Below are 25,170 nucleotides of genomic sequence, written 5' to 3'. Positions count from 1 at the left end.
TCGAGGCCGGAGTCCCCCAAGGCAGCGTTCTAGGCCCAGTCCTTTACCTAATCTACACAAATGACATGCCGACAATCCCACGTGTGACCCTGTCACTTTACGCAGACGACGCTCTCTTGCAATGTCGGAGCTGTCGACCAACCCAGGCCGCAAGGACCATGCAGAGACAGATGGACGCCCTATCACCATGGCTGCAGAAATGGAGGGTAAAGGTTAATGCCGACAAAAGCAATGCCATTTGTTTCAGGAAACGTAGAAGGATGCCTGGGGCAGCCATACCAGAAATCGAACTAGATGGGGTGCAAATACCCTGGCAGAACACGGTGAAGTATTTAGGTGTTACACTAGACTCTAAGCTACGATTCGGGGACCACGTGAGGAAGAAAGTCAGCGAGGCAACTGCCATCCATCGATGCTGTGGCCGATGATCGCCCCGAGGACTCCTCTGCCACTTAGCACTAAGATTTGCATGTTCCTGCTCATAGTCCGCTCCTGCATGATGTACGCCTCAGAAGCTTGGTGGGCCCTGGCCAGCAGGACACACAGGAAGCGGCTGGAGGTCATCCAATCGAAAGCGCTCAGACGCATCACCCGCCAACCATGGTTTGTCAGCAACGCTACCATCAGAAACTCTTTAGGAATCCCAAGTCTGGAGGAGTTCACGGTCCGGAAGGCAAGCCGCTTGTTCCAAAAAGCGGCGCAATCGGAACACGACCACATTTCCGACCTTTGCAGGCGTTATGACATAGCCGAGGACTGGAGACCCCGGCCTGCAGCCGTCCTGGATGATCCACCGTAACAGAGTCACCACGCCCCGACACACACCGGGTACGTCGAGCCCAGCTCCGGCCCATTGCATACCAGGTCAAGCTAGTTTTTTTTTAAAAACCTGTTAGAAATTTCACGCACAGCAAGTCAGTCAGAAATACAGTAGACCTATGTCAGTTATTCAACAAACACGGCTAAGTCTTGTTTCAGATACTCCAAGATTCATTCCGGCAGCAGAGACGTGTCATCTCGCTGTGATCGCCCTCCCACATAAGTGAGTGGAGGGGGGAGGTGCTTTTAGTGGGTATACCAGAACTGGTGAGTCCCACACTACCCTCAAGGACTGAGGGTGTGCCTAATGCATTTTACACCTCCCTAACAAAAAAAAAAAAAAAAAAAAAATACATAACGTCTATGAAATGTTGATTTAACGTTCAAAATTTGGTGGCCTTTACAAAGGCCGTTTTTTATTCTCAACGGTAAAGTTCCGCTTAAGCGTTCTTTCAGCTGTTTTTAACATTGGATACGTGAATTATCATTTGATTTGCTTTTGTAATGGACTACAGCATGTAGATATATATAAAATAAAATAAAAATTGAATGTTTTTTTTTTTTAGATAATTAAACACATTGCCTAGTATATAATGGTTTTAATACTATGGTTTAGTACTATATATCTACGATTTAAATTTACATTTCTCTATCTAAAAATTAATAATGTCTAAGAAGAAATGGTGGACATTTGTAAAGTGTTGTTTAATGGCTATTGCTAATATCTTTTATTTACATTAATCTAAACAGTGTTTGCAAACATTATATTTCTACAAATTTTCTTCTTCTTCTTCTTCTTCATCATCACGGTTCTGTAACAAAACAAGGAAATGTTAATGGCGTGTATCCTGGTTGCTGATTGGTTGTAATAAGCTTGTACCTGATTGGTCATAAATAGGTGATCTGTTGTGTGATTGGTCAATTTTTGCTATTTATACTTTCCATTACTAATTTTCTTTCACTTTGCTTTCGGCAATTGAACGTGTTGGATGTGTGCTCTTGTGTTTGACGTTTTGAGGTTATGTTTGCAATTGTGTAACGTGTTGTGCAATCGGTGTGTTATATTAAGCTTTGTGTGCGCGCAGCTGTGCCCCCACCACATCTTGTGTCCCTGTGTTGTATTGTGCAATCCGTGTGCTATACTTAGCTGTGTGCGCGCGCAGACTGTGCCCCCACTAGAACTAGTGTATCTGTGTCCCTTTCACTTTGCTCTAGGCATCTGACTACGATGGATGTTAGTATGGCTGATAATGTATCCGATGAAGTAGTTGAACCCGTTAAAGTAGTTGAGCCTGTTACTTTGATTAGTACTGATCAAACTTATGTAAATAAATTTAGATTGTATGGAAGTAAAACAGTATTTAAATTCACTAATCCGCCTCCAGAGACTAACGAGATTGATTGGTTGAGACAAGGGTTTGCGCAAATTGTAAATAGTATGAAAGAGCAAGCATTTGAAAACGATCAACTTGGGTTTACTCTACAAAGTCTTAACTTGAAATCAAAAGCACCAGGCTATGTAAATTTTCGCCCTGCTAGTGAAATGTGAGGAAAATTCCTAGTAACCCACTTATTAGTTAACTTGGCCTTAGTAATAAGTTTTTTAAAGGATGTGGTGGTTTAAGAATAAAGGGATAGACAACGTATGTTAATTAATCTAAAATTACAAACTCCTTGACAACATATGCATTTGTATTTCCACGAAAAGCTTGGAACTCAATCACACATGGTTTCTCTTTTATTGTTTTAACTTTGTCTGAGGACCATACCCTCTGCTCCATGGTAAGAATGTCAAGTAACTGATTTCCACACCACGGTAGGTTTTATATCTATACCAGGCCGTACAGTTAAGGCGCGTTGATGTATATTTAACGTGGGCATCATCCCCAGTAGGCCTACCCCCACGAGGTTAAATTAGTTTTTTATTTCAAACCGTTACATACTTAGATAGGCTGTGTTTCTTCAATATTTTCTTTTACTTCATCCGTTATGGTCTTATTAATCTCGTAGTCTTTTATACTCCATCACATTTCAACCTCATAGGAGATTAGATTGAAAATTTATGTATCGATCGGTCCGTGTAGAATCTGGGAGTCAGGGTATTGATCCATAGCATCCACTAAATATTCGTTTATTACAGAGCTTGAAAATGTTAGTCGTTCATGTATCTAGTTACAGGTGAAGCGTCACAACTCAAAATGTAAAATTCTTCCCTTGTTAGTTGAATCTTTATATCGTGTTTTGATAGGTCTCTGAAACGTAATTGCTTGTTCTACATGTAGCCGTCAACGGCTGTATGCTTTAAATAAGAATGTCGCTTTTACTAAGCCACGTGTCACTTTTCTTGTCAAAGCCAAGCCATCTGACTTTTATTTTATCTCCTTTTCGCTGTAATACTCTTTCAACTAAATATACATCTCCGGTCTTTGATTTATTTAGCTCTTGTTCATAAAACCCTCCCTTTAGTATTTCACCATTATAGTCTTTGAGTACATATGTAGGTGGTTTTGTCGGTTTGATTGCGTAAATGGTGAAAACCTCGTTTGTCCAGTTTGGCAGATAGCCTTTAGTAAAAACTCTTTTATACTTGCTTATCCTAACACTATCCCCCAGTTTATATTTTGGTGCCACCCTTTTTCCCTTCTTGTTTATCCTTTTTAATAGTTCCTTTACATTCTTTTGTTTAACATCTTTTGGTTTCATACCAATTGTTTTATGTACCGAGTTATTATATCGCTTTAGAATATCAGGAAGTAATGACAACCATTCATATGTACCCTTTGCGGTAAACTCTTTCCACATCCACTGTTTCAAAGTTCTATTAAATCTCTCCACTATACTAGCTTTTAAATCGGAAAACGTGGAATAATGGTTTATTTTATACTTTTTCATGAGAGCACCAATATGTTTATTAAACCATTCGGTTCCTTGATCGGTTTGAAAGTGTTTCATCTTATGTTTTATCAATATAGGTTCAAGTGCCTTTGCAACTGCTGGACCTGTCTTATCTTTTAACGGGACTGCAAAACCGAGTTTAGAAAAACAGTTAATCATAGTCATTATGTACCGATTACCTTTATTTAACTTTGCATAAGGCTGCATCTCTACGAGATCGGCCTGGTACAAATCATTCAACCCTTTAAGAGTCACTTTCCGTCTTATGTAATTCTTTCTAGCAGGTTTGTGTAGCTCTTCAGCTATAGCACGTCTGACATCCATTGTTAAAATGATACAACTTAACAGTGTTTTGATAATTTATTAAGTTTTAAAAATGCTGCGGCCCCTCCGCCGCCACAGCTCGTGATGGCCTCCAAAAACAAACTAGTTGCCATCTCCGTTTATTATTTTAATTTTTTAACATTTAGTTTTTACAATATTTACAAGTGACTTTATGGAAGATAAATAAAGGAGCCATGCAAATGCGGCATGTTTCTTTTGGGACTTTAAACTTTGGATACATGTAGTTACCTCTTCGCCTTAAGCGAGAAGGAAGATCAACCATTCTTCCACAGTCAATACATAACCTACTAGAGCCTCTAAAAGACTCGTAGAAGTTTAGGGTTACGTAGCCACAGTTTTCTCTATGATAGTTCAAAATGTCCTGCCTTAGCGTTGATGGAAGATCAACACTTTCTTTTACATAAGGTAAAAGGATGTAGTTTGTGCAAATCTTCCTAATTGAAAGCTCGGACAGGGACAACATGATGTTTAGAAGGTTCCAAATATAATAAACTGTCTTTTTATTTGCCCCCTAGAAAAGCTGCGGCCCCTCCACCGCCGCAGCTCGTGACGGCCTCCAAAAACAAACTAGTTGCCGCCTCCGTTCCCCCAAAGTTTCTCTTACCACCTTCTCAAGGATGGGATCAAGGATTGTAAACAGGAAGATCTTCTCAATCTAGTCCAATTGTATAGACGTGCTGCACAGACGGCGCATCTATCTCTTGGAATTATAAATTATGGTACACATACAATTGTTCTAAACCTTCGGAAAGAAATATTCGCTGCCTCTCCACAACCCTTACAAAACTCTTCATTGTCGAAAAAACAAATATGGTAGTAGACATAGCCACAGCTTTCAGGGTGGTAATTGAATATGTAATATTTAATCATAGGTAGGATTGCTGTCTGCTTTACAGCATTTAAAAGAAAAAGGTTATCAGTAATCATTCTAGCTGAGAGCTCGAGTAGGGACAACATGGTGGTGCAAAGGTTCCAATTGGAATGACACTCACCACTCCACACATGGTTTACGGGCTTTTTAGTCAGCCGCGCCAGTGACCTTCACACATGGTTTACAGGCTTTTTAGTCAGCCGTGCCAGTGACCAACATTCACACATGGTTTACGGGCTTTTTAGTCGGCCGCGCCAGTGACCAATAGCATTCACACATGCACAAGGAGTAGCTCAAGTCCCTCCAGATTTGAGCGCCTCAATGTACAAACACATTTAAAAATAGCCCCACTCCAGTTGGATCTCAGCCATCATGTGCTTCGCATCGGCTGGGTATTTTCCATCAAACGCGACGAGCCGTCGCCATTTATTGTCAAGACCAGGTTTGTGTTTCTTAAACCGGTGGAGCCAATATACGAAGAACTTCAACCCGTGGATCTCAGGCCGCCACCGTTACCACCTAGAAACACGGCCTATGCCACCATTAAGGTATGTAGCGATAGTGGAGAGTGGAGCGCTACACATGTGCAGCATGTGCAACATGTGTTCAGTGTCCAAGATGATCTCTCTAGTGTTGGTTGTAAATGGTTTCATTCAAAATTACTTATGGTGTAGGGTTCGTTCATATTTAAATTTGATTGAAGAAGCAGAAGACGAAGACACAGATTCGGAATTTGGGTTTAATTGGGGGCCAGGAGGGTGGAATGGCTGGAACGAGGTGGGCATTGAGGACTGGGAGGACTTGAGTGATAGTGACGATTCAGGAGTTGAGATTTTGGTGAGTTTTTTTAATTTTAAACCCATATGGAAGTGTATCATAATTGCTACTATGTTTCCTCTTTGGTCCTGTAATTTTGAACTGTTTGATTTCACTGATTGTAACTATATTCCTATCCTTTGTTCGTCTGATTCTATTTTCCTCAATGTCCATTGTTTGTGCAGCATCACCTAGGACCATCTCTTTCAAACTGTCAAAACCAATTTTTTTAGAAGTTTTCATATTTAATGTAAGCCCTTTTACTTTACATACGGGAATCAATATTTGTTTGTTTGTCGACCACACAAGATATGCGTAGGTTTTTGGACCTCCAGATACAAACTCTACAATGTATGACCCAGGACCGTACTCGACCAACTCATCGGTCATTTCACCGAGATAATCTCCCGTGGGAACTCTGTACAAACCACCCTTATGTACATATAGTACAGAATCAGTATCGTAATACAATACCTGACCACCCAGGGCTTCTAGATGCTCATAGAGCTTTAATCTCGCTTGGGCAGTGGTGTAAGCTGCCACCACAACATTTACATTTTGCAATGGCTCCCCAACCTCCTCAATATACTCCCAGCTAACAACAAGAACCTCTTCATTAACAATCTGCACTCTAATTACATCGATTTCAGGGCTAGTTAACATTTTGAAAAGTGTTTTTGGGTCCCTGACAATCGTAGCTTTGGTCTGATGTTCACGCTGTCCAAATTTTCCCCAGAAACTGTTAAGCATTAGTTTAGCCAATGACCTCAAACCACCATTCTTGATAATTTTGTCTTTTTCCAGTTGGACACCCTCTTTTTTAAAATAATCCTCAAAATACTGATCCTTATCCTCCTCAGTTTCACACCAGCTAGGAAACCCAGACGCTTCCTGCTTAATTTTTAAAAATTTATTTATAAAGTCAGTGAACAACCCACCGTTTTCATATGTGGCTACCTTATACTCCCAAAGTTCATACATGTCGAGTACAACATAACCCTTTTCTACAGCTTTACGAATCTCGTCCATGGTCCAGGTCCCAATTAGTGCTCTGTCACCACTTTCGTGGTCGCAATCACTTTGAATCTGACCATCTCCACAAGTCGCGCACAAAACAAACATTAACTTGCCATTCATTTTAGCCGGGAGCACAGGATGGTAAAGATCACGTGGTGGTAGTACTTTACACTTTAATAAGCCTTCAACATTGAGACCTCTCTGTCTACACTCTTTGTCTCCTACGTAGATATTCGGATGGCCTACAGGGTACTTGCCATATTTACATACCCAGGGATAGAGAGAGCATACATCCACGTATTCAATGGTTTCTCCCTCCACACACTTGTGGTAGGTTTTGGCGTTCCCGGTTCTACCACCAAAAAATGCTTGCCTCGGATTCAGGGGTAAATTGTTGAGGATCGGCAACTTGTCTAGATGTTTTAGGTTTTCTGTCTTTTTTAACTGCCTAAACTCACATTCCCACATTTGTACAACGTTATGACCTAACTTTGCTATTTTCGATTTGGTCCGTTCATATCGCAAGTGAAGTGAGTCAGAGGGGTCCTCTTTCAAAGCAAGTTCACGGTCATAGGGGAAGCATTTGGGGCATCCGTGCCAATAGCAGCCTTGAAATTCATAAATATGTTGGCCATCATACCCATCAACTTTCATTCCATTGATCTTAACTTCTTTTCCACGAGCAGCGTGTTCAATTCTAACTCCACGTTTCTCCTCTTCCCACGATAGCCACTGTAACGCAATTGCCGACTGAGCGTCTGTAAGCCTATAACCATTTTTAGGAACTATGCCAATAGTATTTTTTTTCAAAAAGTTCCTGCAAAAAGCTATGTTACATGCACTGGCAATGGTAACAGCCTCGAGAAACGGGTCAACATTACACTCTTGCAGGAAAATTGAACGGAACTTTAAGCAAGCTTGGGCCAAGATATCAACATCCGACAAACAATACTCGAGGATTTCCTTTTTAAAGTCAAATGTAACATGGTTTGCAACCTGATCATTATACCAATTTTCAAAATCTTCATGTGATTTTTCAAACATAGATTCTGGACAGTAAAATTCCTTTGCCGGCATAGGGCCAACATAATTCTGATTCTCAAGTGTGTTGAAGAGGTGGGGGAAATAGCCTTTCTTCTTTTCCAGGGGCAAATCAAAGGCCTTGGGCAGTGAAGCTAGAGGCATAGGGAAATAACTTAATGAATCAACAAACCTCACATTGTCAATCTCCATCAAAATGACCTTAGTTCCCCGCATTACAAGTTTCGGAGTGAACTTTGTATCCTCCAAAACATACTTGAGCAAAAATTGAAAATCAAAGCCCTGCCCATTGTGTGCAATGACACAAACATCTTTGAAATTTTTACGGACTTGCATCACATAGTCCATGAACTGAGTTACTGGTTCAGAATTAAACACTCGCGTACAATTTTTACAAGCCATACAAAATTTTGCCTCAATACACTGATAGCAAAACTGTTGTGAGACACACAAGTTCACTTGATGCAATTTTAAATCGGGATCTGAGGGCAGGGACTCGTCTTGGCGTGTTTCCAAGTCAAAGAAAATAAACAGAAAATCTTTTGATTTTGGCTTTTTCGTGTCAGGTTTCATATAGCATTTGTGGTTAGGGTCTTCAAATGAACGGCAAGGTTTACAATATACTTCACCGCACTTGTGAGGCTTGGGGCGATCTCTAATCCAAACCAATTTTCCACAATCGAGACATTTTTTTACATTTTTACATCTGTCAGCTTGATGCGCGATAAAACATTCCTGGTTTCGATAGGTCATGTTACATTTATTACATAAAATACCACCACTCTCCGCTACACAAGGGGGTGAGATGGTCTGGCACTGTGGGCAAATATTTGAGCAACGATGCTCTCTTTTATGATCGTAGGGTACATGACAAACTTCACAGAAATAATTGCAAACAAAAGCAGCAGTCAAACAATTAATTACATTGTAGTGTCCATTGTGAAACAACAAGTTAATTTTGAACTTGGGGTTCTCTACATTTCCTTCAAAGTACACATCACGTCCTTTCCTGTCATAGTTGTACACAACAATTTTGTAGTCCCTCAAAAACACCTGAAATTTTTCAAGTTCCGGGATCCCACCTCCACCCTCTGGCATTTCAACCCTAGCTCGACGAACAAGTTCCTGGGCCCTAACTGTTTGCCTATTTGCCTTATCTTGCCTCACAGCTTTATATTCAGGATCTTTAGTTAGATTAGCAACAGCCACTACAATTGCACGGGGCAAACACAATTTATCTTTATTGTTAATGACAACAATTCCCCGCCTTGACTTGCATTCCTCATCAAACGTATTGTAAAACCCAGGCCTTACTCTCCCAGAACCTACAGGAAGGTTAATTCTAGTGCATTCCACTTTAAAGGTGTCAGTAGATTTTATAGTTTCAGAGTTTGATTGCACAATACCACCAAAGATTTGCCACAAAACATTTTCATCAATTTCACTAGCAGGGCGAAAATTTACATAGCCTGGTGCTTTTGATTTCAAGTTAAGACTTTGTAGAGTAAACCCAAGTTCATCGTTTTCACATGCTTGCTCTTTCATACTATTTACAATTTGCGCAAACCCTTGTCTCAACCAATCAATCTCGTTAGTCTCTGGAGGCGGATTAGTGAATTTAAATACTGTTTTACTTCCATACAATCTAAATTTATTTACATAAGTTTGATCAGTACTAATCAAAGTAACAGGCTCAACTACTTTAACGGGTTCAACTACTTCATCGGATACATTATCAGCCATACTAACATCCATCGTAGTCAGATGCCTAGAGCAAAGTGAAAGGGACACAGATACACTAGTTCTAGTGGGGGCACAGTCTGCGCGCGCACACAGCTAAGTATAGCACACGGATTGCACAATACAACACAGGGACACAAGATGTGGTGGGGGCACAGCTGCGCGCACACAAAGCTTAATATAACACACCGATTGCACAACACGTTACACAAAAGAAACAATGTTCACTTACTATAAAACTGATCCACTACACAATAAATAATCAGACTAACATTAACACTAGAAATAACTTGCAAACATAACCTCAAAACGTCAAACACAAGAGCACACATCCAACACGTTCAATTGCCGAAAGCAAAGTGAAAGAAAATTAGTAATGGAAAGTATAAATAGCAAAAATTGACCAATCACACAACAGATCACCTATTTATGACCAATCAGGTACAAGCTTATTACAACCAATCAGCAACCAGGATACACGCCATTAACATTTCCTTGTTTTGTTCCAAGTCCAAGTTCATATGATTGTGGCGACTAGCGCCACGTCTGGGGGAAGTGCCTGCTCGCTGGGAGCATATACTTCCGGTCTGCTGTGGGTCCAAGCCCTGGTAGCTCAGCTACCTGTAGACGTCAACGTCGTTCTGGGAGTTAGTCGTCGATCCGGGGGCGAAGCTGGGGAACATCCTCAGCGACCAGGTCCCTGATGTGTTCCCACGGAGAGTCATCCGCCGTCTCTTCAAGTCTCGCTCGAAGGCCGTCTACGAAGTCTCGGAGAGTTGTCTCTGCCGTGGAGTCCCTGATGACGGAGTTCCTCACGTACCAGGGTGAATCTGTCGCCTGCCGAAGAGCCTTGCTCTGGACGACGAGCAGCCTCCGTCTAGCGGTTCTGCAGGTGAGGTGGTACCATGCAGGGGCTGCGTACGTGAGGACAGGCCGAAGCAGGGCCGTGTAGAGTCTGACTCTTGCAGCCGTCGACAACTTCCGTGACTTGAGCAGCGGGCGGATGGCGCCAAGACCTTTCCTGGCGAGGTCGCAGACCCTCTCGACGTGGGGAGTCAGGGTGAGTCGCTGATCCAGCAGGACGCCGAGGTACTTCACCCGGCGCTTCCATGGGATGTCGGCCCCGTCTAGGTGGAGGTGTTGACCATCGTCCTGCCTCCTCGACCTCGTGAAGGAGATGGCCTCACTCTTGTCAGCGTTGACTTTGACTCGCCACTTCGTCAGCCACGGCAGCAACAGGTCCAGCTGTCGCTGGACATACACCCTGGACATCCTCAGGTTGGCGGAGGTGGCAGTGAAGAGCGCATCATCTGCATAGAGCGAGAGCTGCACTCTCGGCGCCAGGGGTATGTCATTGGTGTACCACAGGTAGAGTATCGGCCCGAGAACCGACCCCTGTGGCACACCCGAAGAGACTGGCCGTGGTGTGGAGGTCGCCCGTCCAACGGAGACCCTGAAGCGGCGAGCGGTCAGGTAGCTCTTGACGAGCCTGTAGATCGAGCCGGGTAGAGGGGAGGACGCCAGCTTGTAGAGAAGTCCCTCGTGCCAGACCCGGTCGAAGGCTTTGCTCACGTCGATCAGGACTGAGGTCGAGTGGTGCTTCCGTTCCATCGCTCCAGCGATGGTGTTGAGGACCCGCCGCAGCTGGAGGGTGGTGGAGTGGCCCCGCCTGAAGCCGTACTGCTCAGTCCTGATCGAAGAGAAGAACTCCTCGGGGAATCTCGCCAGGATGATCCGCTCCAGCATCTTGGAGAGCACAGGCAGGAGGGAGATCGGCCTGTGGTTCTCGGGGAAGATGTGGTCCTTGCCGGGCTTGGGGATGAGTATGACATTCGCCAGCTTCCAGGTGTCGGGGAAGTGGGCCAGCCTCACGCAGGAGCTGAAGAGGCAGGTGATGACAACAATCACCCAAGCCGGCAGGTTCTTCAGTGCTGGAGTCCCGAGGGAGTCCGGTCCAGGGGCCTTCTTCGGACGTAGTCGAGCGATGTGGCCCTTCACCTCGCTGACGGTCACGTGGGGGATGTCCTCTTCGTCGGAGTCCGGCTCGTAGGTCTCTACGAAGTCGTCCACAACCTCGCAGAAGTCTTCGTCGTAGACGTCCGGGTGTGGGGAAAACTGGTCTTCCAGCGAGTCTGCGAAGGTCTCTGCACGGTCTTCGGGCGAGTAGACGAGCCCGCGTCCCCCATGCAGCGGCCTGTTGTGGGTCTTCGTGCCGCGCAGAGCCTTGGCGATCTTCCAGATCCCGTCGTTGGTGTCAGCCTGGCCCTCGACGAAGTCCTCCCACTCCTGGGACCGATGCTCAGCCAGCAGTCGGGAGCACCTCCTGGCCTGCCGGTTGAAGTCCGCCTTCGCTCGAGGGCAGCGGGACTGTTGGTACGCCCTCCTCAGGCGACGTCGCAGGGTGATCTCCTCCCGTAGCCCCTGGGGAAGTGGTGGGGGGGCTCTCGGGTCAACGTCAGAGCTGGCGGCAACCACAGTGTCCTGCAGCAGCGTTGACAGGTCCAGGACTTGCTGGTCGAGCTCCCCTGCCGTCTCAGGTGGCGGGGGAGGCGGTCGAGGGGCGTTGGCCAGGAGGTTGGCGAACTTCGCCCAGTTCACCCTCTTCCTGCGGACTGGAGGGCGGTCGGGGACTCCTCCCTGTGGCAGATCGATGATCACCGGAACGTTGTCGGAGGAGAGGTCGGAGACGACGAAGACTTCGACTGGGCCATCGAACGAGCCAGCCAGACCGATGTCCAGGATGTCAGGCGGGTGTCCAGCACGGGGGTAGTGTGTGGGGTCGGCCGGGGCAACCACGTTGATGTGAGGGTGGGCAGTGAGGTAGCGCCTGAGAGCGGCTCCAGTGAAGTTGCCTCTCCTGCAACCCCAGTCTAGGTGCTTCGCGTTGAGGTCGCCTGCCAGAAGCGCCGGGGTGCCGGGGGGCAGCAGCATGTCCAGGAGTCCGGGGTCGAGGCGTCTCGCTGGGGGGTTGTAGGCAGAGGAGACTTCCAGCTCTGCACCGTCATGCTGGAGGGCGATGGTCGTCACTTCGATGCCAGGCGGGAGGTTCCTGACGATCGGCCTGTGGGTGACCCGACGATGAACCAGTATCGCCGAGCCACCACTGGGACGTTGTTGCAGAGGCCTGTCTGTCCGGTGAGTGTAGTAGTTTCGGACGTTGAACCTGTCCCCACCGCGCAGATGCGTCTCTTGGATGAGGGCAACGTCAACGTCCATGTCAGTGAGGAGTTGTGTCAGCTCGTAGCGTCTGTCGGCAAGCCCGTCGGCGTTCCACGTGAGGATGCGAAGTCTACGCATGATGTTGGGTCAACTGGTCAACAAGTCGCTCGACGACGACCAACATGCTCCTCAGCGTGGAGATGAGTTGAGCCAGCTCAGACTGCTGCGACGGGCTCCTAGACGACTGGGCCGGGGTTGAGGCCGGCTCGATAGGCTGGGCAGGGCGGCTGGGCTGCGGGGCAGGGCTGCTGGGCTGCGGGGCTGGGCTGCTGGGCTGCGGGGCTGGGCTGCTGGGCTGCTGGGCAGGGCCGCTGGGCTGGCGAGGTGGGACTTCCAGGCGAGGGCGGGGAGTTCGCCTCACTCGAGGGTTCGGGGTCTCGGCCGGGGCGGCGGACTGCTCCACAGGAGGGGTGGGTGTTCGGGGTCTCGGGCCGGAAGCTCTGCCGCGGTTGTCCGGGTTCCGAGGAGCTCGACGACGTCTTCTGCGCTGAGTCCGGAAGCCCTCGTCATCGACCTCGGGAGCCCCAGGCGCCTCTTCGTCCACTGAGTCAGGTCTCGGAGCCGGTGGGTCGACCCGGCGCGGTTGACGGCCCGACGGTGCCGTGGACGATTTCGCCGCAGCCGCGTACGAAGTCCGTTGCAGATTCTTGTAGCAAGTGCAGCCCCTGTAGTTGGCAGTGTGGGCCTCACCACAGTTGCAGCACTTCGCCTGGGCTGCTGGCTCCTTGGGGCACTCGGTCGCTGGATGGGTGTCACCGCAGCGGACACAGCGGACCTGGCGGTGGCACTGGCCCGATCCGTGGCCGAAGCCCTGGCAACGGTGGCATTGAATGGGTCCGTTGGGCCGCTTGTACTGCCGTACTTCCACCTTGCAGTAAAAGGCTCGCCTTATTTCATAAACAGTGGACGGCAGGGAGTATCCTTCCGTCCTGCGGATCGTGAGGAGCCAGAGACCAGTCGGCATTCCTCGACGAGTCTTCATCATTTTCACTTCGGATATGTCGAAGTCGTGAAATTCCGCCATAATCTCATCTGGTGCTAGCGTCGGCGGCAGGCCCTTTACCACCACCTTGAGCAGCCGCTCGGTGCGTAGGGCGAAGGTGTGGAACGGTACTCGCTCTTGCTGCAGATACCGCTGGACGGCACGGAAGTGGGGCACAGTGTCCACCCTGATCCGCAGATTTTTCCCCGTGCATGAGGCGTCGAATTGGCCACCAACCAGTTGGCCGATGGCGACGGCGTGGGCAGGCCAGCTCCGCGGCATGTCCAGGAGGATAGGCGGAGGCCGAGGCTCGTTCCGCGTCGGGGCCGGATCATCCTCCATGTCGGAGTCAGCGGGTGTCTGGAAGGTGTCTCGGCCGGTTTTGCGGGCCTTCCGCTCGGCAGGAGGAGTCGGAGACGCTCGCCTCTTGTTGGTGGTCTGGTGGCCTTGAGAAACGCCGTTTTCTCCAGACGACGGGCAGGGGTTCGCCTGGCAACTGTTCCCCTCGCCGCCAGTGAAGACGAACGGGCCTCCGCCAGGGGTGGCAGTGGCGCTCCGTTGGTCGACACCCGCTCGGGTCACCGCAGCAGCGGTCTTCCCCCAGGCACTGATCTCCGTCCCCGTGAGGGGAAGTCCCGGGGGGGTGGAGTTGCTGGGCCGGGCGGCGACAGAGTTAGAAGGCCGGGCGGCGGCTAGGCCGGGGTGGGCTCCGCCGGGGGCTGGAAACATCTGGTGGCCTTGACTAAGGCCGTTTTCCTGGTCCGCGGGTGGTTGTGAAGCGAAGCTCCACACAGAAGCTGGGGGTCGGTCCGTATCCGAAGTCGAGTCCGTGGGCGATTGCAGGGTCGTAGTCGGGCCCGACGCGCGAGGCAGGGCTGCAGAGCCAGAAGGCAAAGCAGCGGGCGCATCGGGGTGGCCTTGTAAAAGGCCGTTTTGCGGCAGGTCGCAGCTCACAGTGAGAAACGTCACCGGAGGGGTCCCTGAAGTTCCGCCTGTATCCTCTTCTTCCATCACGAGTTAGAGATGTCCAATCTGTGCTGCGCTCCGAGGTGTTGCTCCTTCGAAGGTTGGCGATTGAATGTGTTTTGTTACAGAACCGTGATGATGAAGAAGAAGAAGAAGAAGAAAATTTGTAGAAATATAATGTTTGCAAACACTGTTTAGATTAATGTAAATAAAAGATATTAGCAATAGCCATTAAACAACACTTTACAAATGTCCACCATTTCTTCTTAGACATTATTAATTTTTAGATAGAGAAATGTAAATTTAAATCGTAGATATATAGTACTAAACCATAGTATTAAAACCATTATATACTAGGCAATGTGTTTAATTATCTAAAAAAAAAACATTCAATTTTTATTTTATTTTATATATATCTACATGCTGTAGTCCATTACAAAAGCAAATCAAATGATAATTCACGTATCCAATGTTAAAAACAGCTGAAAGAACGCTTAAGCGGAACTTTACCGTTGAGAATAAAAAACGGCCTTTGTAAAGGCCACCAAATTTTGAACGTTAAATCAACATTTCATAGACTTTATGTATTGTTAGGATGATTGTAATCTGAATAATGTTGATTCCTAGCAGTTGGCTGTGTATGAAGCTGTATATGCGCCAGAGGTTCATGGGTTCGATCCTTACCAATCACAATTACAATATTTGTTGCGTCTTATTTACAAATACCTATAATATACTGCAGTCCATAACAATGACAATACAAATGATAATTCACGTATCAAATGTTAAAAACAACTGAAAGAAGGCTTGAACGGAACTTTACCATTGAGCATAAAAATGGCCTTTGTAAAGGCCACCAAAATGTTGGATGTTAAATTTACATTTCATAGATGTCATGTTTTATTTTATTTTTTTTTTGGGGTGATGGGTAATCTGAATAATATTTCTTTCTAGTAGCTGACTGTGTATGAGACAGTGCATGAGCCAGAGGTTCACGGGTTCGATCCTTACCAATCACAATTACAATCTTTGCTTCCAAAGTCCAATGAGTCTTATTTACATACACCTATAATATACTGCAGTCCATTACAATGACAAAACAAATGACAATTCACGTATCCAATGTTAAAAACAACTGAAAGAAGGCTTAAACGGAACTTTATTATTGAGCATAAAAAACCGCCTTTGTAAAGGCCACCAAAATGTTGAATGTTAAATTTACATTTCATAGATGTCATGTTTAATTTTTTTTTTTATTTTTGGGGTGATGGGTAATCTGAATAATGTTTCTTTCTAGTAGCTGACTGTTCATTCGATCGCCAACCTTCGTAGGAGCAACACCTCGGAGAGCAGCACTAGTTTTAACTTCTAGACTACATGATGGAAGAAGAAGATACAGGCGGAACTTCTGGGACCCCTCCGGACTTACAACCCGTGAGCTGCGACCAGCCGCAAAACGGCCTTTTACAAGGCCACCCCGATGCGCCCGCTGCTTTGCCTTCTGGCTCTGCAGCCCTGCCTCGCGCGTCGGGCCCGACTACGACCCTGCAATCGCCCACGGACGGCGATTGGAGTAGCTGACTGTGTATGAGACTGTGTATGAGCCAGAGGTTCACGGGTTCGATCCTTACCAATCACAATTACAATATTTGTTGCGTCTTATTTACAAATACCTATAATATACAGCAGTCTATAACAATGACAAAACAAATGATAATTCACGTATCCAATGTTAAAAACAACTGAAAGAAGGCTTAAATGGAACTTTACCATTGAGCATAAAAACGGCCTTTGTAAAGGCCACCAAAATGTTGGATGTTAAATTTACATTTCATAGATGCCATGTATTTTTGGGGTGATGGGTAATCTGAATAATGTTTCTTTCTAGTAGCTGACTGTGTATGAGACTATGTATGAGCCAGAGGTCCACGGGTTCGATCCTTACCAATCACCAAACGTTTTATTTCTGGTCGGGGTGAAATGTTGATTTTTGTTATGGTGATGTATCATAGCGGGAGTAGTGTTAGTCGTTGATCCAAGAGGTTCACAGGTTCAATCCTTACCAATCACATTTACAATATTTGCATTGGGAGATGAGGTTACGTTATTTGGCGGGAAAATAAAAGTGAGGTTAGAACACGTGTGAGGATAGACCACGTGGGACACCAGGGGGCATGGCTTAAGGGAAATACTGCTCTCTGATTGGCTGGGGGAATGCTGATCTCTGATTGGCTAGGGGGCGTGGCCTAGGTGGAATGCTGCTCTCTGATTGGCTAGAGGGCGTGGCCTACGGAGGGGTGGGGATGAAATGCTGCTCTCTGATTGGCGGGCCCAAGCGCTGGGTAGCCTACTGACGACAGTTGGTGAGTTGGTTCTATGTTCTCTGTTCTGTAATCACAGGGTTTTTTGTTAGTTGATGTTATAATGAATCCAATCTATAAGCTATATCCAAGCTATATATTTAAGACACAATTTTATTATTTGTATTGATTACCAAACACGGTGAACAAAATCGCGACTCAATGAACATATCCATACAACTTTACTACAAACGCATTTCTCGTTCATAGTTCACAGACACAGTTCAATGAAGTACCATGAGGCGTCGAGAGGCCAAGGGAGATATGTGACTTTTTAAAAAATGTTTTCATGGTAACGGGTTTTGTTAAAAAAGGGTGGAATTTCAACAAATAATTCACTTATGTCCCTTGGCCTCCAAACTAAACACCTAAGAGTTGGAAGCCAAGGGGTATAAGTGAATTTATTTTTATTTTTATTTTATTTTTTATGACTATGAAAAAAATACAATGACATTTTTTAAAAAGTAACATATCTCCCTTGGCCTCTCGACGCCTCCATTAGAGTACACACCCGTGGTTTGCATTACATGTATTTTGTAGATTTATTTGTATGTTTTTTTAATACGTTTGAAAAGCATAGAGTTGGAACTTTATAATCAAACGTATGTTTTTGTGATTAGAAGTTTGCAGTAAACAGGTATTGCACCCTTTTGGGCCATTACGGTTGCGTAGAACTGTATTGGAAGTTTTCATTAAACGAACGCATTGCGGTAGAAATTATATTATGTTTTTGTTAGATATATACTATCTGAAAGTAGATTTTGTGATAAATATGCATTTATAACAAATCTGTTTATTGGTAGTATTTTTTGTTAACGCTCTTAGAAGAATTTTTTTGTATTGTATTATTTCTAAATATATTGATGTAAATCTCAACATTTTTAATCATGGATGCGAACGTTTCGTTCGTTTGGACTTTTTAGTATCTGATTATTCAGCGATTATGTATAGTGAATCAAATAACACGTATTGTAAAGACTGCTATAACTAAAATAAAAATAATCTATTCAAATCCTAGGTAGTGAAGTTTAAAACCCCTAATTTAAACCTCAAAACCACTAAAAACTTTTAAACAAGTTCAACCTTACAAGTAAATAATTTTAATTTAGAATTTGACATTTATGAAACAAGTTTTTTTTTAGTTTTACAGTGTGTAGCACATATCAATGTTATTATGTCACGATCAGAAGTTCAGGTACATTCAGTTTTGATTGTATGATTAATATATGATAAAAAACATATGTAATATTCAGACTTCTCTATTTTCAGCCCACGCTGTAACTACAATATACTGTACATTGGAATTTCTCCAATTTGTTTTGACTTTCTGTAGTTCGACTTTCTGTGTGGTTTTGAAATTTTGATAGTTCGCTGTTATTTCACCACCAGCATGGAAACCCATACGGCCCATGTTATTTTTTTAATTTTTAAACTGATTTTGTGTGCATATTTTGAGCCTATTTTTAGATAGGGATTCCGCACAACTGCAGGAAAATATCTTCCTAACAGTATGCGTAGATTTTCCCTGCGAAGCACACGAGCTAAGAAAAAATGTTTTAAAGAAACATGCTTTGCTATTAGAAGTAATAGATTTCACAAATACGTTATCATTAACATTTAGTTAGTAAAAAAATGCTAGCTCAAATATAAGAGGTAGACTTGGATACGTATCGCCGCCACACACATTCGATCGCCAACCTTCGAAGGAGCAACACCTCGGAGCGCAGCACAGATTGGACATCTCTAACTCGTGATGGAAGAAGACGAAGGCGGAACTTCAGGGACCCCTCCGGTGACGTTTCTCACTGTGAGCTGCGACCTGCCGCAAAACGGCCTTTTACAAGGCCACCCCGATGCGCCCGCTGCCTTGCCTTCTGGCTCTGCAGCCCTGCCTCGCGCGTCGGGCCCGACTACGACCCTGCAATCGCCCACGGACTCGACTTCGGACACGGACCGACCCCCAGCTTCTGTGTGGAGCTTCGATTCACAACCACCCGCGGACCAGAAAAACGGCCTTAGTAAAGGCCACCAGATGTCTCAAGCCCCCGGCGGAGCTCAACCCGGCCTAGCCGCCGCCCGGCCCTCTGACTCTGTCGCCGCCCGGCCCAGCAACTCCACCCCCCCGGGACTTCCCCTCACGGGGACGGAGATCAGTGCCTGGGGGAAGACCGCTGCTGCGGTGACCCGAGCGGGTGTCGACCAACGGTGCGCCACTGCCACCCCTGGCGGAGGCCCGTTCGTCTTCACTGGCGGCGAGGGGAACAGTTGCCAGGCGAACCCCTGCCCGTCGTCTGGAGAAAACGGCGTTTCTCAAGGCCACCAGACCACCAACAAGAGGCGAGCGTCTCCGACTCCTCCTGCCGAGCGGAAGACCCGTAAAACCGGCCGAGACACCTTCCAGACACCCGCTGACTCCGACATGGAGGATGATCCGGCCCCGACGCGGAACGAGCCACGGCCTCCGCCTATCCTCCTGGACATACCGCGAAGCTGGCCTGCCCACGCCGTAGCCATCGGCCAACTGGTTGGTGGCCAATTCGATGCCTCATGCACGGGGAAAAATCTGCGGATCAGGGTGGACACTGTGCCCCACTTCCGTGCCGTCCAGCGGTATCTGCAGCAAGAGCGAGTACCGTTCCACACCTTCGCCCTACGCACCGAGCGGCTGCTCAAGGTGGTGGTAAAGGGCCTGCCGCCGACGCTAGCACCAGATGAGATTATGGCGGAATTTCACGACTTCGACATATCCGAAGTGAAAATGATGAAGACTCGCCGGGGAATGCCGACTGGTCTCTGGCTCCTCACGATCCGCAGGACGGAAGGATACTCTCTGCCGTCCACTGTTTATGAAATAAGGCGAGCCTTTTACTGCAAGGTGGAAGTACGGCAGTACAAGCGGCCCAACGGACCCATTCAATGCCACCGTTGCCAGGGCTTCGGCCACGGATCGGGCCAGTGCCACCGCCAGGTCCGCTGTGTCCGCTGCGGTAACACCCATCCAGCGACCGAGTGCCCCAAGGAGCCAGCAGCCCAGGCGAAGTGCTGCAACTGTGGTGAGGCCCACACTGCCAACTACAGGGGCTGCACTTGCTACAAGAATCTGCAACGGGCTTCGTACGCGGCTGCGGCGAAATCGTCCACGGCACCGTCGGGCCGTCAACCGCGCCGGGTCGACCCACCGGCTCCGAGACCTGACCCAGTGGACGAAGAGGCGCCTGGGGCTCCCGAGGTCGATGACGAGGGCTTCCGGACTCAGCGCAGAAGACGTCGTCGAGCTCCTCGGAACCCGGACAACCGCGGCAGGGCTTCCGGCCCGAGACCCCGAACACCCACCCCTCCTGTGGAGCAGTCCGCCGCCCCGGCCGAGACCCCGAACCCTCGAGTGAGGCGAACTCCCCGCCCTCGCCTGGAAGTCCCACCTCGCCAGCCCAGCGGCCCTGCCCGGCAGCCCAGCAGCCCAGCCCCGCAGCCCAGCAGCCCAGCCCCGCAGCCCAGCAGCCCTGCCCCGCAGCCCAGCCGCCCTGCCCAGCCTATCGAGCCGGCCTCAACCCCGGCCCAGTCGTCTAGGAGCCCGTCGCAGCAGTCTGAGCTGGCTCAACTCATCTCCACGCTGAGGAGCATGTTGGTCGTCGTCGAGCGACTTGTTGACCAGTTGACCCAACATCATGCGTAGACTTCGCATCCTCACGTGGAACGCCGACGGGCTTGCCGACAGACGCTACGAGCTGACACAACTCCTCACTGACATGGACGTTGACGTTGCCCTCATCCAAGAGACGCATCTGCGCGGTGGGGACAGGTTCAACGTCCGAAACTACTACACTCACCGGACAGACAGGCCTCTGCAACAACGTCCCAGTGGTGGCTCGGCGATACTGGTTCATCGTCGGGTCACCCACAGGCCGATCGTCAGGAACCTCCCGCCTGGCATCGAAGTGACGACCATCGCCCTCCAGCATGACGGTGCAGAGCTGGAAGTCTCCTCTGCCTACAACCCCCCAGCGAGACGCCTCGACCCCGGACTCCTGGACGCGCTGCTGCCCCCCGGCACCCCGGCGCTTCTGGCAGGCGACCTCAACGCGAAGCACCTAGACTGGGGTTGCAGGAGAGGCAACTTCACTGGAGCCGCTCTCAGGCGCTACCTCACTGCCCACCCTCACATCAACGTGGTTGCCCCGGCCGACCCCACACACTACCCCCGTGCTGGACACCCGCCTGACATCCTGGACATCGGTCTGGCTGGCTCGTTCGATGGCCCAGTCGAAGTCTTCGTCGTCTCCGACCTCTCCTCCGACCACGTCCCGGTGATCATCGATCTGCCACAGGGAGGAGTCCCCGACCGCCCTCCAGTCCGCAGGAAGAGGGTGAACTGGGCGAAGTTCGCCAACCTCCTGGCCAACGCCCCTCGACCGCCTCCCCCGCCACCTGGGACGGCAGAGGAGCTCGACCAGCAAGTCCTGGACCTGTCAACGCTGCTGCAGGACACTGTGGTTGCCGCCAGCTCTGACGTTGACCCGAGGGCCCCCCCACCACTTCCCCAGGGGCTGCGGGGGGAGATCACCCTGCGACGTCGCCTGAGGAGGGCGTACCAACAGTCCCGCTGCCCTCGAGCGAAGGCGGACTTCAACCGGCAGGCCAGGAGGTGCTCCCGACTGCTGGCTGAGCATCGGTCCCAGGAGTGGGAGGACTTCGTCGAGGGCCAGGCTGACACCAACGACGGGATCTGGAAGATCGCCAAGGCTCTGCGTGGCACGAAGACCCACAACAGGCCGCTGCATGGGGGACGCGGGCTCGTCTACTCGCCCGAAGACCGTGCAGAGACCTTCGCAGACTCGCTGGAAGACCATTTTTCCCCACACCCGGACGTCTACGACGAAGACTTCTGCGAGGTTGTGGACGACTTCGTAGAGACCTACGAGCCGGACTCCGACGAAGAGGACATCCCCCACGTGACCGTCAGCGAGGTGAAGGGCCACATCGCTCGACTCCGTCCGAAGAAGGCCCCTGGACCGGACTCCCTCGGGACTCCAGCACTGAAGAACCTGCCGGCTTGGGTGATTGTTGTCATCACCTGCCTCTTCAACTCCTGCGTGAGGCTGGCCCACTTCCCCGGCACCTGGAAGCTGGCGAATGTCATACTCATCCCCAAGCCCGGCAAGGACCACATCTTCCCCGAGAACCACAGGCCGATCTCCCTCCTGCCTGTGCTCTCCAAGATGCTGGAGCGGATCATCCTGGCGAGGTTCCCCGAGGAGTTCTTCTCTTCGATCAGGACTGAGCAGTACGGCTTCAGGCGGGGCCACTCCACCACCCTCCAGCTGCGGCGGGTCCTCAACACCATCGCTGGAGCGATGGAACGGAAGCACCACTCGACCTCAGTCCTGATCGACGTGAGCAAAGCCTTCGACCGGGTCTGGCACGAGGGACTTCTCTACAAGCTGGCGTCCTCCCCTCTTCCCGGCTCGATCTACAGGCTCGTCAAGAGCTACCTGACCGCTCTCCGCTTCAGGGTCTCCGTTGGACGGGCGACCTCCACACCACGGCCAGTCTCTTCGGGTGTGCCTCAGGGGTCGGTTCTCGGGCCGATACTCTACCTGTGGTACACCAATGACATACCCCTGGCGCCGAGAGTGCAGCTCTCGCTCTATGCAGATGATGCGCTCTTCACTGCCACCTCCGCCAACCTGAGGATGTCCAGGGTGTATGTCCAGCGGCAGCTGGACCTGTTGCTGCCGTGGCTGACGAAGTGGCGAGTCAAAGTCAACGCTGACAAGAGTGAGGCCATCTCCTTCACGAGGTCGAGGAGGCAGGACGATGGTCAACACCTCCACCTAGACGGGGCCGACATCCCATGGAAGCGCCGGGTGAAGTACCTCGGTGTCCTGCTGGATCAGCGACTCACCCTGACTCCCCACGTCGAGAGGGTCTGCGACCTCGCCAGGAAAGGTCTTGGCGCCATCCGCCCGCTGCTCAAGTCACGGAAGTTGTCGACGGCTGCAAGAGTCCGACTCTACACGGCCCTGCTTCGGCCTGTCCTCACGTACGCAGCCCCTGCATGGTACCACCTCACCTGCAGAACCGCTAGACGGAGGCTGCTCGTCGTCCAGAGCAAGGCTCTTCGGCAGGCGACAGATTCACCCTGGTACGTGAGGAACTCCGTCATCAGGGACTCCACAGCAGTGACAACTCTCCGAGACTTCGTAGACGGCCTTCGAGCGAGACTTGAAGAGACGGCGGATGTTTCTCCGTGGGAACATATCAGGGACCTGGTCGCTGAGGATGTTCCGCAGCTCCGCCCCCAGATCGACGAATAACCCCCAGGAACGACGTTGACGTCTACAGGTAGCTGAGCTACCAGGGCTTGGACCCACAGCAGACCGGAAGTATATGCTCCCAGCGAGCAGGCACTTCCCCCAGACGTGGCGCTAGTCGCCACAATCATATGAACTTGGACTTGGACTTGGATTAAAAACTACCATCCTTTCAAGCAAGGGCAACTGTTATTTTTTAGAATTCCAATAATTAAAGCCATAAGGTAATAAAACTATCAAAGTTCCGACTAAAAACAGAATTCTTACATGTCTTTAAGTAAAAGTGGTATCACCTTGCATGCTTACTAAAGCAGTTATAGATTTAAATGACAATTTATGTAGTCTTAAAACCTTCAGAGAAACATTATAAACATAAAATGTCAATCGGCTTGTGAACATGTTTGAATGGTGTAACTACATTTTCACGAGAGTGGTTTAGTTCACCGTGTGTTTATAAGTTCTAAAATTTAAATAACATTCAAAATAAATTAAGAAGGTTTGTACGCATATAACAGGAGGATTTCATTCACATTATAATAATTACAAGTGTATGACAGACTAACGTTGTGTGGTTGGAAGATCAAGGCTTCCATCACGAAATGAAACCACAGGGATTAACATTGGTCGGGTGTCAACGTATCCCACATACTACAGGAATCCACTGTCAATAGTAACTTCAAAATCACATTCTCGGTTATTAAAAAGCAAAAAGTTGTTTTTGAGAGTAAAGACTAATAGAGGTTTATTATTTAAGATTAATTATATGTACACTTCACGGTACTAGAGTTTTTCAAAACTCGTTATAGTAGCCTATATTAATAGTTATAATGATGAAAAATCAAATAAATTGGTTAAATACCGTAGAAAATACGCTATTCCTAACAACGATTACGGAAATTACTTTTGTTCACCTAGTAAAGGGTGATTTTTTGGTTTATCTTTTAATCTTATCAAAAATATTACTTTAAATGCTTTTGAAAAATTAGCTTTGGACAAATACTGTTAAGTGTTGAAAAATCTGAAATTTTGTGGGATATAAATTACAAACTATTTACATACAGACTTAAGGGCAGTTATATTTTTAAAATAAACAATACAACTTCGAATTGAAGTCTTACCATGAACTGAATTATGAAGTTATGAATTGAAGTACTTACCATCCATGTGCATGGTGTAAAAAGATGGAACGTAAAATTAAGAACAAAAATATAAAAACATTAACTATAAAAACTTACCGAATGATTGGTTCATGAAGAACACAAAGTTTACAGCTGTTGTTAAGCAATTGAAGCAATATTGTTCCCAACCTCTACCTTGAATCATCACCTTTTATGCTTTTTTTATTTATAGTTTTTCATGTAAGCAAAAACATATATGCAAAGCAGCTTTGTTAAAGTAAAAAAATGTTTAAGTGTGGCAATTCCCGATTATGAGCAGGTTGTATGGAAATAAATCTCCAAACTCTCCGTTTAGAGGTTCAAACTGGAAACCCCAAGCTTAATCTTATAAAACGCCGTTTCAACAGTATGATCATGGTCGTTCGAATAAACCTAGGTTTACACGTTTGTGCCAAATATTTTAAAAGATCTGATGACTTTTGCCCGAGTTATCGTGCTAACGCAGATGGTAACTGCACTATTAAATACTTTTATGTTTTGGAAGGCTTAACATTTATGACCTTTTCAAGACATCTAAATGACTGCTGCAGTAAACATGCACATTCTAATTCACATTTGCGCATGCTCTACAAACAGTTCACTGACCTAGGTCACTAGCGGACGTCAATAT

At 47.8% G+C, this 25,170-nt stretch overlaps 2 protein-coding genes across 2 annotated transcripts; both read right to left on the bottom strand.

Moving 5' to 3' along the window:
- Positions 1-5,749: 5,749 nt before the first annotated feature.
- On the bottom strand, positions 5,750-8,377 carry LOC128989294 (uncharacterized). Its single transcript, XM_054411172.1, has one exon. It carries the CDS (start codon positions 8,375-8,377, stop codon positions 5,750-5,752), a length of 2,628 nt encoding a protein of 875 aa, XP_054267147.1.
- A 4,297-nt stretch (positions 8,378-12,674) lies between these two features.
- Positions 12,675-18,859, bottom strand: LOC128990973 (uncharacterized). Its single transcript, XM_054413661.1, has 2 exons — positions 18,770-18,859; positions 12,675-14,777 (listed from the first exon to the last, which is right to left on the bottom strand). Exon 2 carries the CDS (start codon positions 14,754-14,756, stop codon positions 12,834-12,836), a length of 1,923 nt encoding a protein of 640 aa, XP_054269636.1. The 5' UTR covers positions 14,757-14,777; positions 18,770-18,859; the 3' UTR covers positions 12,675-12,833.
- Between the last annotated feature and the right edge of the window lie 6,311 nt (positions 18,860-25,170).

This window comes from Macrosteles quadrilineatus, unplaced genomic scaffold (genome assembly GCF_028750875.1).
Source record: "Macrosteles quadrilineatus isolate MER2022 unplaced genomic scaffold, UCM_ALF_1.0 Scaffold_3__2_contigs__length_128488019, whole genome shotgun sequence".
Classification (NCBI taxonomy): Eukaryota; Metazoa; Arthropoda; class Insecta; order Hemiptera; family Cicadellidae; genus Macrosteles; species Macrosteles quadrilineatus.
Note: the sequence above shows the minus strand (reverse complement) of the source record. Positions and strands in the feature narration are given on the sequence as shown.

What these genes read in the sequence shown, in the direction of transcription:
- LOC128989294 (XM_054411172.1), bottom strand. Translation starts at nt 8,377, where the DNA reads ATGAAACCTGACACGAAAAAGCCAAAATCAAAAGATTTTCTGTTTATT.
- LOC128990973 (XM_054413661.1), bottom strand. Translation starts at nt 14,756, where the DNA reads ATGGAAGAAGAGGATACAGGCGGAACTTCAGGGACCCCTCCGGTGACG.